Genomic DNA, 12,705 nt, shown 5'->3' with positions numbered 1-12,705 from the left:
CGCGCTCTTAAACGCGCTCTTAAACGCGCTCTTAAACGCGTTCTAAAACGCGCTCTTAAATGCGCTCTTAAACGCGTTCTTAAACACGCTCTTAAACGCGCTCTTTAAATGCGTTCTTAAACGCGTTCTAAAACGCGCTCTTAAACGCGTTCTTAAAAGCGTTCTTAAACGCGTTCTTAAACGCGTTCTTAAACGCGCTCTTAAACGCGTTCTTAAACGCGCTCTTTTTAAACGCGTTCTTAAACGCGCTCTTTTTAAACGCGCTCTTAAACGCGCTCTTAAACGCGTTCTTAAACGCGCTCTTAAACGCGCTCTTTAAATGCATTCTTAAACGCGTCCTTAAACGCGCTCTTAAACGCGTTCTTAAACGCGCTCTTTAAATGCGTTCTTAACCGCGATTTTAAATGCATTCTTAAACGCGTTCTTAAACACGTTCTAAAACGCGTTCTTAAACGCGCTCTTAAACGCGTTCTTAAACATGTTCTTAAACGCGCTCTTAAACGCGCTCTTAAACGCGTTCTTAAACGCGCTCTTTAAATGCGTTCTTAACCGCGTTTTTAAACGCGTTCTTAAACGCGCTCTTAAACGCGTTCTTAAACGCGCTCTTTAAATGCGTTCTTAACCGCGTTTTTAAATGCGTTCTTAAACGCGCTCTTAAACGCGCTCTTAAACGCGCTCTTTAAATGCGTTCTTAAACGCGTTCTTAAACGCGCTCTTAAACGCGTTCTTAAACGCGCTCTTTAAATGCGTTCTTAACCGCGTTTTTAAATGCGTTCTTAAACGCGTTCTTAAACGCGTTCTAAAACGCGCTCTTAAACGCGCTCTTTAAATGCGTTCTTAAACGCGTTCTTAAACGCGCTCTTTAAATGCGTTCTTAACCGCGTTTTTAAATGCGTTCTTAAACGCGTTCTTAAACGCGTTCTAAAACGCGCTCTTAAACGCGCTCTTTAAATGCGTTCTTAACCTGTTACCACCCACCTGTCCGCCGGCGAGCATTTTATATACCTCAAATATTCTCTTACATCATCACTTTTATTTCCGTGGTCAATACCAGCAAGCCATACATCATTTTAAAGCTTATTTTCTCAACAAAACGAATATGTCATTGATTTACATTGAATAATTTGCCCCAAGAAGCAATTACCAATAGTTTGTGAGAAAGTCTCAACTTTTACAAACGCATGTCCTGTTTGCTGTTTATGACGGACAAAACGGCTTTAATTCTGTACATCCTTGTGCTCAGTCTGTCCGTAAGGAATCATTGAAAAACAATATCCACTTGTATTTTTCCTGAAGTTTTCCGATTTCGAGATATTGTCAAGTAAACAAACTTTTCGTTTCTCACCGGACGAGAATGCGCTTGTCCGGCGCATTTCTCCGTCCATAACAAATGACCTGTTTGACTTATAATATAGTGTTTGACATCGATCTCTTCCTTAGACTGTTTCCTACAGAATGAGACCATCCACCAATTTTTCTGTCACCGGGTTTGTTTGCTACAGCCTCCGGAGGAAAAAAATGCGGCGCTTCCGAAGCGCGCGTCCATCTTTGTTTTTAGCCCTTAGCTTCTGCTAACAGGCACGCAGGAGACTTTGAGTGACATATTATTCTAGCCAATGAAAATAGCTTTAGAAAGAGGGGCGGGACAAAGGGCTTATTGACACAGAATGTTCTGTATTCTCGTGCGTAAGGCTCCGTGAAGGCTGTAAAGAGCCAGATTTCTCGGCAGGATTTTGCGCATAACGTTTTCTGATTTTATTAGCCTTTTGGACGTGCATTTTGTTAGATATATGTATTATTATACCAATACAAAAATAAAATAAAAATATTATAATTTTTTTTTTTTTTTTTTAACCTCTATATGGGAAATTCATGGGTAAACTCATATTTACACATTTTCACATATATTGTTTTTAGCAGTTATAATTGCTATTAGTGGCCTACAAAACATCAAAATGTATGTTTTATGATCATAGAGGAGCTAAAATTGTAATAAAACAGTTTGGCACAGTTGGCACATATTTGGATCACTTGTTCTGAATATACTTTTTGATACAAAAAGGTCAACAGCACCAAAATGCCTGTTCCTAGAGATCTGAAACTTTACACAGTTGTTGTCAACAAGATAAACATCATGTACAGTGAACAGCATATGCACACAATGAAGTATGTCATGCTCAGGACCATTACAAATTGACAATATTCAGGCGAGACTAAAAAAAGGATGTTTTGTTTATGTTTGGGCCTCTGTAGTGTAAGTTCTGAAGCCCTGACAGTGTGTCATGTGCACATCTGCAGAAACTAGAAGGCCTAAGCTTTCTAATGATGCATCACACTCACATGTGGAACATAAGATCCTCTTTTAATAAGCAATGCCATTTGGGTCCAACCATTGTGCACAGGGCCAAATAGGTGGGTGGTAACAGGTTAACCGCGTTCTTAAACGCGCTCTTAACTCTTCGGGGTCGACGCCCGCACCGGTGCGTTTTGAAACAAGGTCGGCTTTAGGACCGCGCAGCATGAAAACTAAGTGACATAGACGTCATGCGGAAGCGGATACCTGGCGCTACGTCTGAGTGATTTTTTTTATGCAAATCCATCATTAAAACCAAAGTTATGATCATTTCAATTCCATTAAAAATGTGCGGAAAAATGTGCGCTCTTTTATGCGCGCGTTGCATTTCTTATAATAACGTTGTCGTCTTTTGTGATAAAACGAACGGAAAAAAACGTTAGCTTTTGCTAACACGGATGTTCAGGACGCACACGAGGGATGTAAACATTTGTCACATGACAAATAGTCAAAGAAGAAGAACGAACGAGAGGAATCATGCTGTTTTTGAGTAGTTTTGGAGAGTTTTAGTATTTCAAGTATTTCATTGTCAGTAATACAGTTGTTGTGAAGCAAAATGAGGGGCACACTTCATGTTGATCAAGTTTAGACCTGGTTTAGACCTGCTTTAGTCTTGGTTTAGTCCTGGGTTAGTCCTGGTTTAGTCCTGGTTTAGTCCTGGTTTAGACCTGGTTTAGTCCTGGTTTAGTCCTGGTTTAGTCCTGGTTTAGATCTGGTTTAGTCCTGGTTTAGTCCTGGTTTAGATCTGGTTTAGTCCTGGTTTAGATCTGGTTTAGATCTGGTATAGACCTGGTTAAGAGTTCCTTCTGAACATCACTCACATGGAAGTACAAGGCCTGTGATGTGGCGCTCTGTGTCATTTTGGACAGAAACTGTTTTGAGAAGTAGCACAAATAGAAAAACGCCTGAGGATTTACCTACTTTTTATTGTAAATAGTGGTTTATTGCTTGTGTATATCACAAGAATACTTTTATAAGTTCATATTTGCACCTTGTGGTTCAGTTTGAACCTTTTTAAATGCTTGGTTGAGCATGTTTGAGGGTTTTACAATGAAAAAAACATAATTTTTCTAGACGGACTTTGTGTTTTCTGTGTGTGTTTAGGTCCAGTATGTTGAAATAGTATGTCAAAGTGAAAAACTAACTAACTGATCATATTGGTGAGGTTGTGCTGAAAAAAAAGATACCCAACATTGGTCTGGTAAACATTTCTTAATGTAGTATATCAGGGCAAAATTGAAGGTACCCAAAAACGGCCAAAAAAGCTCCGGACCCCGAAGGGTTAAACGCGCTCTTAAACGCGCTCTTAAACGCGCTCTTAAACGCGTTTTTAACGCGTTCTAAAACGCGCTCTTAAACGCGTTCTAAAACGCGCTCTTAAATGCGCTCTTTAAACGCGCTCTTAAACGCGTTTTTAACGTTCTAAAACGCGCTCTTAAACGCGCTCTAAAACGCGCTCTAAAACGCGCTCTTAAACGTTCTTAAACACGTTCTTAAACGCGTTCTTAAACGCGCTCTTAAACGCGCTCTTAAACGCGCTCTAAAACGCGCTCTTAAACGTTCTTAAACACGTTCTTAAACACGTTTTTAAACACGCTCTTTAAACACGTTCTTTGTAAAATGCTTTCATGGGACGCTCCAGTTTAGTCCAGCTCCTTCCTCTTTCCACGCTCTTCCTCTTTCCCCCGTTTCCCTGACGCACCCTTCTCTTTGGTTTAGTGCTGGTGGTTTTGGGGGAGGGGCCGGGGGGGGAGTGGCCCAAAAACATTTACTTACAGTTACAGCGGGATCAATAGGACTCTGAATTAAAGCCATAAGAGGACGTGCAGGTCGATACAGAGACGGGAGCGGAGTGGATGGCTTTGACGGGCCGCGGGGACGGGACGGGGGGAGGGACGGGATGGGAGGAGGGACGGGGGACAGGGGGAGGGGTGAGGGTGAGGATGATGATGATGATACATATAAATAAAATGTGTGATTTATTTTCTGAACGGAGAAATGCTCATGTTTTTTTAATTGCTAAACATTTGTACTTTTATTACAACTATTTCACTAAAACATGAACATCATGACATTTTCTAACTTTTCTTCACAAACTGCGATTTGACTGATGCAAAACTGATGAATATTACCACTGAACATTATCCGCACTTTAAGATGATATTATTATTATTAGGCCCGAGCGCCACAAGCTGGCGAGAGGCCTATTAATCTCGTAAGGCCGTGCGTAGCAAGGCTGCGAAAGTGCTAAGTGCAAAGCGCTCGCCCACTTCCAAACACTCACTAACGCACTCCTCCACTCATGCACGCCCCGTGCATACTAATTAGTAGTAGGAAAATAGAACATTACCGTTGTAAACGGGCGAAGCCCGTGCAAAAGTGCGCACTAAACGAGCACTTTTGCGGTCGTCATCCCCATATAAAGCACTCATTTGCGCTAAGTAGCTCACGAATACGTTCCCCATCTCTCTGCAGAGAGAGAGAGAGAGAGAGAGAGAGAGAGAGAGAGAGAGAGAGAGAGAGAGAGAGAGGAGAGACAGAGAGAGACAGAGAGAGAGAGAGAGAGAGAGAGAGAGAGAGAGAGAGAGAGAGAGAGAGAGAGAGAGAGAGAGAGAGAGAGAGAGAGAGAGAGAGAGAGAGAGAGAGAGAGAGAGAGAGAGAGAGAGATTCTGACCTTTCAGGTCATGGTGACAACGCTTATTCGGTGTCACTCGGCTATCGCCATGGTAACCGCTGTGTAAAGGTGAAAGGTCACATAAACGGGAAGTGATCAGTGATAAGAACACCTTTATTAGACTTTATTCCTCTACATTGACTTAATACTTCATCAATGTCAATACAGACCATTACAATAATAAAGAGCATTTTAAAAGGCATTTACTGGATGTTAAATAACAATATTTTACTTTTTAAATATGGCGAGCCAAACATTAAAAATCTTTTTAATTGGCAGATCTATTGTATCATAGATATCAAATGGTTAAATGTATCTATTTTTGTGTGAATAAGAGTATTTAATGACTCTGATTTAGACTTTGATAGTTGTGATGTCACGAGGACGCAGTGACATCACAACAGTCTAAACCTCCTGCACGTTCAGATGGTGAAATAACCGTGTGGTTTGTGAAGGCCACAGTTAAAGACTGTCCAGTGTCGGCTCGGCCTGCACGACTTCTGTAAACACAGACTTATCAATTATGAATGACCTGATCGTTCTGCCCGTGACATGTTTGAACTTTGAACTCGCAGGTGTTGACCACTTTAAACGATGCATTTCAAACTGCAACAGGCACAGTTTTTTACCATTATATTGTGACCTGTATTATCACGATCATCCATTAATTAACCTAATAATCTTAACATCCCTAATTGTGTGTTGTATTTTGCTCCCTGCTTTTTAACGTAGTTTGTTCCTCCTAAAATGACAATTACTGTACACTTATTTTGTCTTGTTTTAAATCTATAGTACATAGTAATAATGTAATTTCTCCTTTCTCTACCAGACAATAATTCAGACTTCTTTAGGCCCCGCCCCCTTTGAAGCCCCTCTGCCCCTGCTGACCTCTTGTCCTCCGGGGTCGCCTCTCCACATTTCTGACCCTCCCAAACCGTGACGTGATGTAAAAGTCCCGCGGCTCTTGGGCTTTCTATGGGGTTAAGCTCCCATTAACAAGACAAAAGAGCTCTTTCATTCACTTGTATACGGATGGGCCAAATCCATTTGACTCGCCGCGTCAGCCAGAACGCTGTATACACTCGGCTCACACATGCTGCACAAGCCCGAGGGTGGGATGGGTACGGTCACCTGTCAACGAGACGCTTTTCCTGCTGCGACTTTCAAAGCTCCTAAACCTAAAGAACACAGAAGAATGGACTGTTTTTGAGCTTTAAATCGTGTCCAAAGGTCGTTCCCACATCAGAAACATACCTGGAGTTGTATTTAGCTTCGTTCACGCTCGTTTCATTCAGCCGCTTTAGCAGGTCCTCTTCCTCTGAGCCTCAAAAACACGAGTTTGAGAAGTCCATAAATCATCATCGGACTCATTTGTTTACACCCCCCATGTAATTCCGTCTGCTGCCAGTAGACGGAGCTCTAACTCACATGGGAAACGCCTTCTAAAAGCCCACGTCACTTCATTTTAAACACATCATTTTAAGTACTTAAACAGGCCAAAGCAGAGGGACTCAAAAACACATTTAAAGGCCAATAACAATACAAATGTAGCATAATATTTGTCCTTTAAAGTGTATTATTAGGCCCGAGCGCCACAAGCTGGCGAGAGGCCTATTAATCTCGTAAGGCCGTGCGAAGCGCTCGCCCACTTCCAAACACTCACTAACGCACTCCTTCACTCATGCACGCCCCGTGCATACTAATTAGTAGTAGGAAAATGGAACATTACCGTTGTAAACGGGCGAAGCCCGTGCAAAAGTGCGCACTTAACGAGCACTTTACATTGAGATGACGACCGCGAAGCTCATTTGCCCTAAGTAGCTCACAAATACGTTCCCCATCTCTTGCATGTTCCGTTCATATAAACATGTAATGCAAAAATTGAACATTATTACTGTATAGAGGGCCAAAAACACAAAGTGGGCGGAGCCCACTCAAAATTAACGAAAGTACCCGTCAGTGACCAGGGACCCACACCATGAGGTAGGAAAGCGCGAGCGCTTTTCGAAAATGTATAGTTTATGATATTTGAAAAATGGGAAACATTGTTTTCGCATCGGAATATTATTCTTATTCTTTCTTCTTCTTCTTCTTCTTCTCGGGACCAACCCCCCTATTTTTCACCCAGTGAACATTGACGAAAAGTCACAAAAATGTTCACACCTCTAAAAATCGTGCCTCTCTACATTCTGGCTATCTACCTTTTCTAAAATAAAAAAAATTGGCGCGTCAGCGCCCCCAAATGTACCAAAAATGCATTGAGAGATGGGAAATGACCCAAAAAAAATCTGATCGTAGAATCATGAAATTTGGCGCAGAGGTAGATGGTGACCAGAGAAGTAAAAAATATTATTACGGCAACGCCGTCCGCCCAACCAAATGTCGGCCATATTGCTTCAAAAATGGCTAAACATGACTTCGGAGTTTTTCCAAACGTCGTACTTTTATGAACTCCTCCCAGGGCGTTGGCCCTAAAAAGCTGAAATTTGGTGAAAATGCTACTGAGGAGTGGGACATCAAAAGTTATCCAAATTACATTGACCCTCTCACGGTCTCTGTGCGGCGAAGCCGCAAACTGTAGCAAGAATTTCAGAAATCTCCCAAATTTTACATTTCTGCCGTTTGCGCAGATAAAGTCCGAATTGCGTCAAATTAGAATCAGTTGTTAAACTCTTTGCCCTAAACCTACTTGAAGTGAAATAAATTAATTTGGCGCCACAGCGCCCCCTACAGATTTTATATGGAGGTTAAATATTTAGTTTTGCGAAATTATATGAAATTTGACACACAACTCAATTTTGGCATCCCCATCAAAAAAGTCAATGAGACCCATGTCATAATTGTTATGGCTTTGCCGTAACGATGACCGAAACCTTCCATGTTATTCCAATGGGGAAATCGCCAGAACATGTTTACACTTTAGACTTTCACAAACTCCTCCCCCTCAGGGCGTCAGCCCTATTAACCTGAAATTTGGTGAGACTCATCTTCAGGACCATCAAAAGTTATCCACATTTTTATTCAAAGAGTCACGGTGTCTGTGCGGCAAAGCCGCACATTTTGCCAAGAATTCAAAATAAAATAGCTTTTTGATGGTAAAACAAAGGGGAGAAGATGTGACAGCGTCACAGATTCAGCAGTAGGCGTAATAAAAGGACAATTGGGGCGCGTTAGCGCCCCCTCCTCTTGCGGCATGGCGGCGGTGTGGCGGCGGCGTGGCGAGGGCCGATCATTGCCGCTTGCGGCTATATTTATTATTATTATTATGTAATGATTTGTATTATTAGGGTCCATGAACACAGAACTAACACTATCGATCACAACGCAATGCAAACACTTTATTACAATTCTATTCACGTACAACCCAACTGCACGGCAAAGAAGCTGCATTGAAATTGTGGAACAATTGGGATTTTCCACCTGATTAAACGAGTTATTTTAGCGATTTGACCAGGACGTGATCAAAAAGAGTTGTTATGCACGTTAAAACTCGGCTAATGTGTAATGTATTTAAAGAAGAAGAACACAGCCGTAATGCAGGATTACTACAATAAAACGTCTTAAGTTTGTTTAAAAGACTAAGAAAAGCCATTTGAACCCAATACAGGAAACATAGAGATAATATAAGTGATAAAGCACTAAAACTCTGCTGACTTCATCCAGAGCCACTTTTCAGAAGATGTTTCAACGCTGAAGGAAAGAGAGTTCAAATATTTTCCTGTCCATCAGCGCTTATTAAACCGACTCTGATGTCACTACTTGGAATTTCAATATTGCCTTTGGATTGAGCCTCTCGAATGTTAAAACCATTATCGAAGCGAATGGTTTTTCCCCAGTAGTTCTTTACAGTAAGTGGCTCTTTGTTCCTGCGCCTCGGTGGGTCAGCTGTGTGTGGGAGTCTGACCTCCTCCTGCTGGGCCTGGACGCTGGATCTGGGTTTGGTCTGGATTCCCCGTTTGGTCTGGGTTTGGTCATCCTCGGTCTGGACTCGGTCTGGACTCCCCCTGGACTCCCCGTTTGGTCTGGGTTTGGTCATCCTCGGTCTGGACTCGGTCTGGACTCCCCCTGGACTCCCCGTTTGGTCTGGGTTTGGTCATCCTCGGTCTGGACTCGGTCTGGACTCCCCCTGGACTCCCCGTTTGGTCAGGGTTTGGTCTGGCGCTTTAATCTGGAGCCTTTGTTCTCTCTAAAGGGAATAATAGAGCTCTAAACTCCACCTTTTTTCTTTTATCTGTCAAACTTCAAAATAAACGCAACGTATTCGATCACGCGCTCTAGATTTAGAGAGCGTTTCTCTTGATGTGGTCACTTCTCAGGCTCTAGTATTCACATGCATACAGTACATTACCAGGCTCTAGTATTCACATGCATACAGTACATTACCAGGCTCTAGTATTCACATGCATACAGTACATTACCAGGCTCTAGTATTCACATGCATACAGTACATTACCAGGCTCTAGTATTCACATGCATACAGTACATTACCAGGCTCTAGTATTCACATGCATACATTACATTACCAGGCTCTAGTATTCACATGCATACATTACATTATCAGGCTCTAGTATTCACATGCATACAGTACATTACCAGGCTCTAGTATTCACATGCATACAGTACATTACCAGGCTCTATTATTCACATGCATACAGTACATTACCAGGCTCTAGTATTCACATGCATACAGTACATTACCAGGCTCTAGTATTCACATGCATACAGTACATTACCAGGCTCTAGTATTCACATGCATACAGTACATTACCAGGCTCTAGTATTCACATGCATACAGTACATTACCAGGCTCTAGTATTCACATGCATACAGTACATTACCAGGCTCTAGTATTCACATGCATACAGTACATTACCAGGCTCTAGTATTCACATGCATACAGTACATTACCAGGCTCTAGTATTCACATGCATACAGTACATTACCAGGCTCTAGTATTCACATGCATACAGTACATTACCAGGCTCTAGTATTCACATGCATACAGTACATTACCAGGCTCTAGTATTCACATGCATACAGTACATTACCAGGCTCTAGTATTCACATGCATACAGTACATTATCAGGCTCTAGTATTCACATGCATACAGTACATTATCAGGCTATAGTATTCACATGCATACAGTACATTATCAGGCTCTATTATTCACATGCATACAGTACATTACCAGGCTCTAGTATTCACATGCATACAGTACATTACCAGGCTCTAGTATTCACATGCATACAGTACATTACCAGGCTCTAGTATTCACATGCATCACAAATATGAAACTGACAGAACGATTTAAAATTACAAAAAAAAAGATTTTATTCTTGATTTTATAATTATTTTAAGAGTTTTGAAATACATGTTACATATTTGTTTTAATTTAACTGAAATTATTGTCTCAAAAAGTACATTCAAATATCACAAAAATATTGATATTGTATTTACCAGCCTCGTCACATCGTGCTGCTTTAGTGTGGCGAGGTGGAAAACAACATTTAGAAATTAAAAAGTTGGGTAGTTCAGCTATAATAATGATGAAAATAATAATAATAATAATAATAATAATAATAATAATAATAAGGGCCACAGATGACATGAAAAGTGAATCATTCAGAATGTTGCCGTGTCGTGGTTTGATGAGCGCCGCTCCAGAAGAAAAGCTTTGAACTAAAAACCTCAAAATATTTGTTTTTTTGGTTATAATGGAAGAAAGATGACATTTTTCCTTCTACTTTTGGTTATTTGGGCACATTTAGGGCCGGGCTAAATAAAACCCGGACACGCCCGTCTGAGGCCAAACCCCGAACCGTCCAATCAGGAGCTCATCTCCAATTTACAACAACATCTAACGTTTCTCATTGAGTTGTTGAAGTCTGCAGTGTTTGTATCCACCGTGTAATGTTGCCTTTCTCGGCCCGGCTCTGCGGTCAGAGAAGAGCGTGCAGTCCTGACTGGTCGTGTGACTCTTCCTCTCGTGTGTTTTGTGTCCAGGAAAGAGCAGAGCGTCCTGTCCCCTCAGAACTGCTGGAACCTGCTGCTGCTCCAGGTCAAGCGTGAGAGTCGAGACCACGCCACGCTGTCTGACCTGTACCTAAACAACATCATCCCGCGCTTCGCCCAGATCAGCGAGGACTCGGGACGCCTCTTCAAGAAGGTAACTGCCGTCCCACACGCTGTTCCCTGACCATCGTACCACGCTGTTCCCTGACCATCATACTCCTCCCACTGCTCCTCCCTCTGCTCCTCCCTCTGCTCCTCCCTCTGCTCCTCCCTCTGCTCCTCCCACTGCTCCTCCCTCTGCTCCTCCCACTGCTCCTCCCTCTGCTCCTCCCTCTGCTCCTCCCTCTGCTCCTCCCTCTGCTCCTCCCACTGCTCCTCCCTCTGCTCCTCCCTCTGCTCCTCCCACTGCTCCTCCCTCTGCTCCTCCCTCTGCTCCTCCCTCTGCTCCTCCCTCTGCTCCTCCCACTGCTCCTCCCTCTGCTCCTCCCACTGCTCCTCCCTCTGCTCCTCCCTCTGCTCCTCCCTCTGCTCCTCCCACTGCTCCTCCCTCTGCTCCTCCCTCTGCTCCTCCCACTGCTCCTCCCACTGCTCCTCCCTCTGCTCCTCCCTCTGCTCCTCCCACTGCTCCTCCCTCTGCTCCTCCCACACATTTACACTGAAGCCAAAGTCACTTGTGCCTGGGCTCTACAGGACAAGTGGAGAGAACATCAGAGAGAAAAGAGAGGGGGAGGAGGGAGGAAAGAAGGAAGGCGAAGTGAAAGTAAGGAGGGAAAGAAGGGAAGTAAGGAGGAGGTAGAAAGAGAGAGATAGAGAGATAGAGGGGTCACACAGGGAGTGAAGAAAGAGTAAAGTTTATATCACATCAGTGTGACGACGAGGAGAGAAGGAGGGAAGAGAGGGCGGCGAAAGAGAGGAAAGAGAGAGAAACGAGGAGGAGAAAGAGAGGAGAGAGGGAACAGCTACTGTAGAAGAAGTCTGAGGTTCTCGTCAATAAATCAGACCGACACGAAACAGATGCGGCAGAGAAATGTGAATGGAGCGAAAACGTGACATGGATTTAGTGAAAAAGACGTGGAACAACAAACTATGTGAAACGAAGTTCTATGGTCTCTCCCTCCATGTTCTATGGTCTCTCCCTCCATGTTCTATGGTCTCCCCCTCCATGTTCTATGGTCTCTCCCTCCATGTTCTATGGTCTCCCCCTCCATGTTCTATGGTCTCTCCCTCCATGTTCTATGGTCTCTCCCTCCATGTTCTACGGTCTCCCCCTCCATGTTCTATGGTCTCTCCCTCCATGTTCTATGGTCTCTCCCTCCATGTTCTATGGTCTCCCCCTCCATGTTCTATGGTCTCTCCCTCCATGTTCTATGGTCTCCCCCTCCATGTTCTATGGTCTCCCCCTCCATGTTCTATGGTCTCCCCCTCCATGTTCTATGGTCTCCCCCTCCATGTTCTATGGTCTCTCCCTCCATGTTCTATGGTCTCCCCCTCCATGTTCTATGGTCTCCCCCTCCATGTTCTATGGTCTCCCCCTCCATGTTCTATGGTCTCCCCCTCCATGTTCTATGGTCTCCCCCTCCATGTTCTATGGTCTCTCCCTCCATGTTCTACGGTCTCCCCCTCCATGTTCTATGGTCTCTCCCTCCATGTTCTATGGTCTCCCCCT

General features: G+C 43.4%; 1 protein-coding gene across 1 annotated transcript in view; it reads left to right on the top strand.

Moving 5' to 3' along the window:
* LOC140373036 (SLIT-ROBO Rho GTPase-activating protein 2B-like) overlaps positions 1-12,705 on the top strand; it is a gene marked incomplete at its 3' end in the record, with an annotated part of 72,160 nt that overhangs the window by 43,320 nt on the left and 16,135 nt on the right. The window contains exon 3 of the mRNA XM_072459864.1: positions 11,031-11,193. Coding sequence (XP_072315965.1) covers positions 11,031-11,193 — 163 coding nt within the window. The remainder of the gene's footprint in view (positions 1-11,030; positions 11,194-12,705) is intronic.

This window comes from Eucyclogobius newberryi, unplaced genomic scaffold (assembly GCF_026437365.1).
Source record: "Eucyclogobius newberryi isolate DKJ021-1_F unplaced genomic scaffold, fEucNew1.0.hap1 SCAF_287, whole genome shotgun sequence".
In the NCBI taxonomy this organism is placed as follows: Eukaryota; Metazoa; Chordata; class Actinopteri; order Gobiiformes; family Gobiidae; genus Eucyclogobius; species Eucyclogobius newberryi.
The sequence above is the reverse complement of the archived record's forward strand: the minus strand, read 5'-3'. Positions and strand labels throughout refer to the sequence as shown.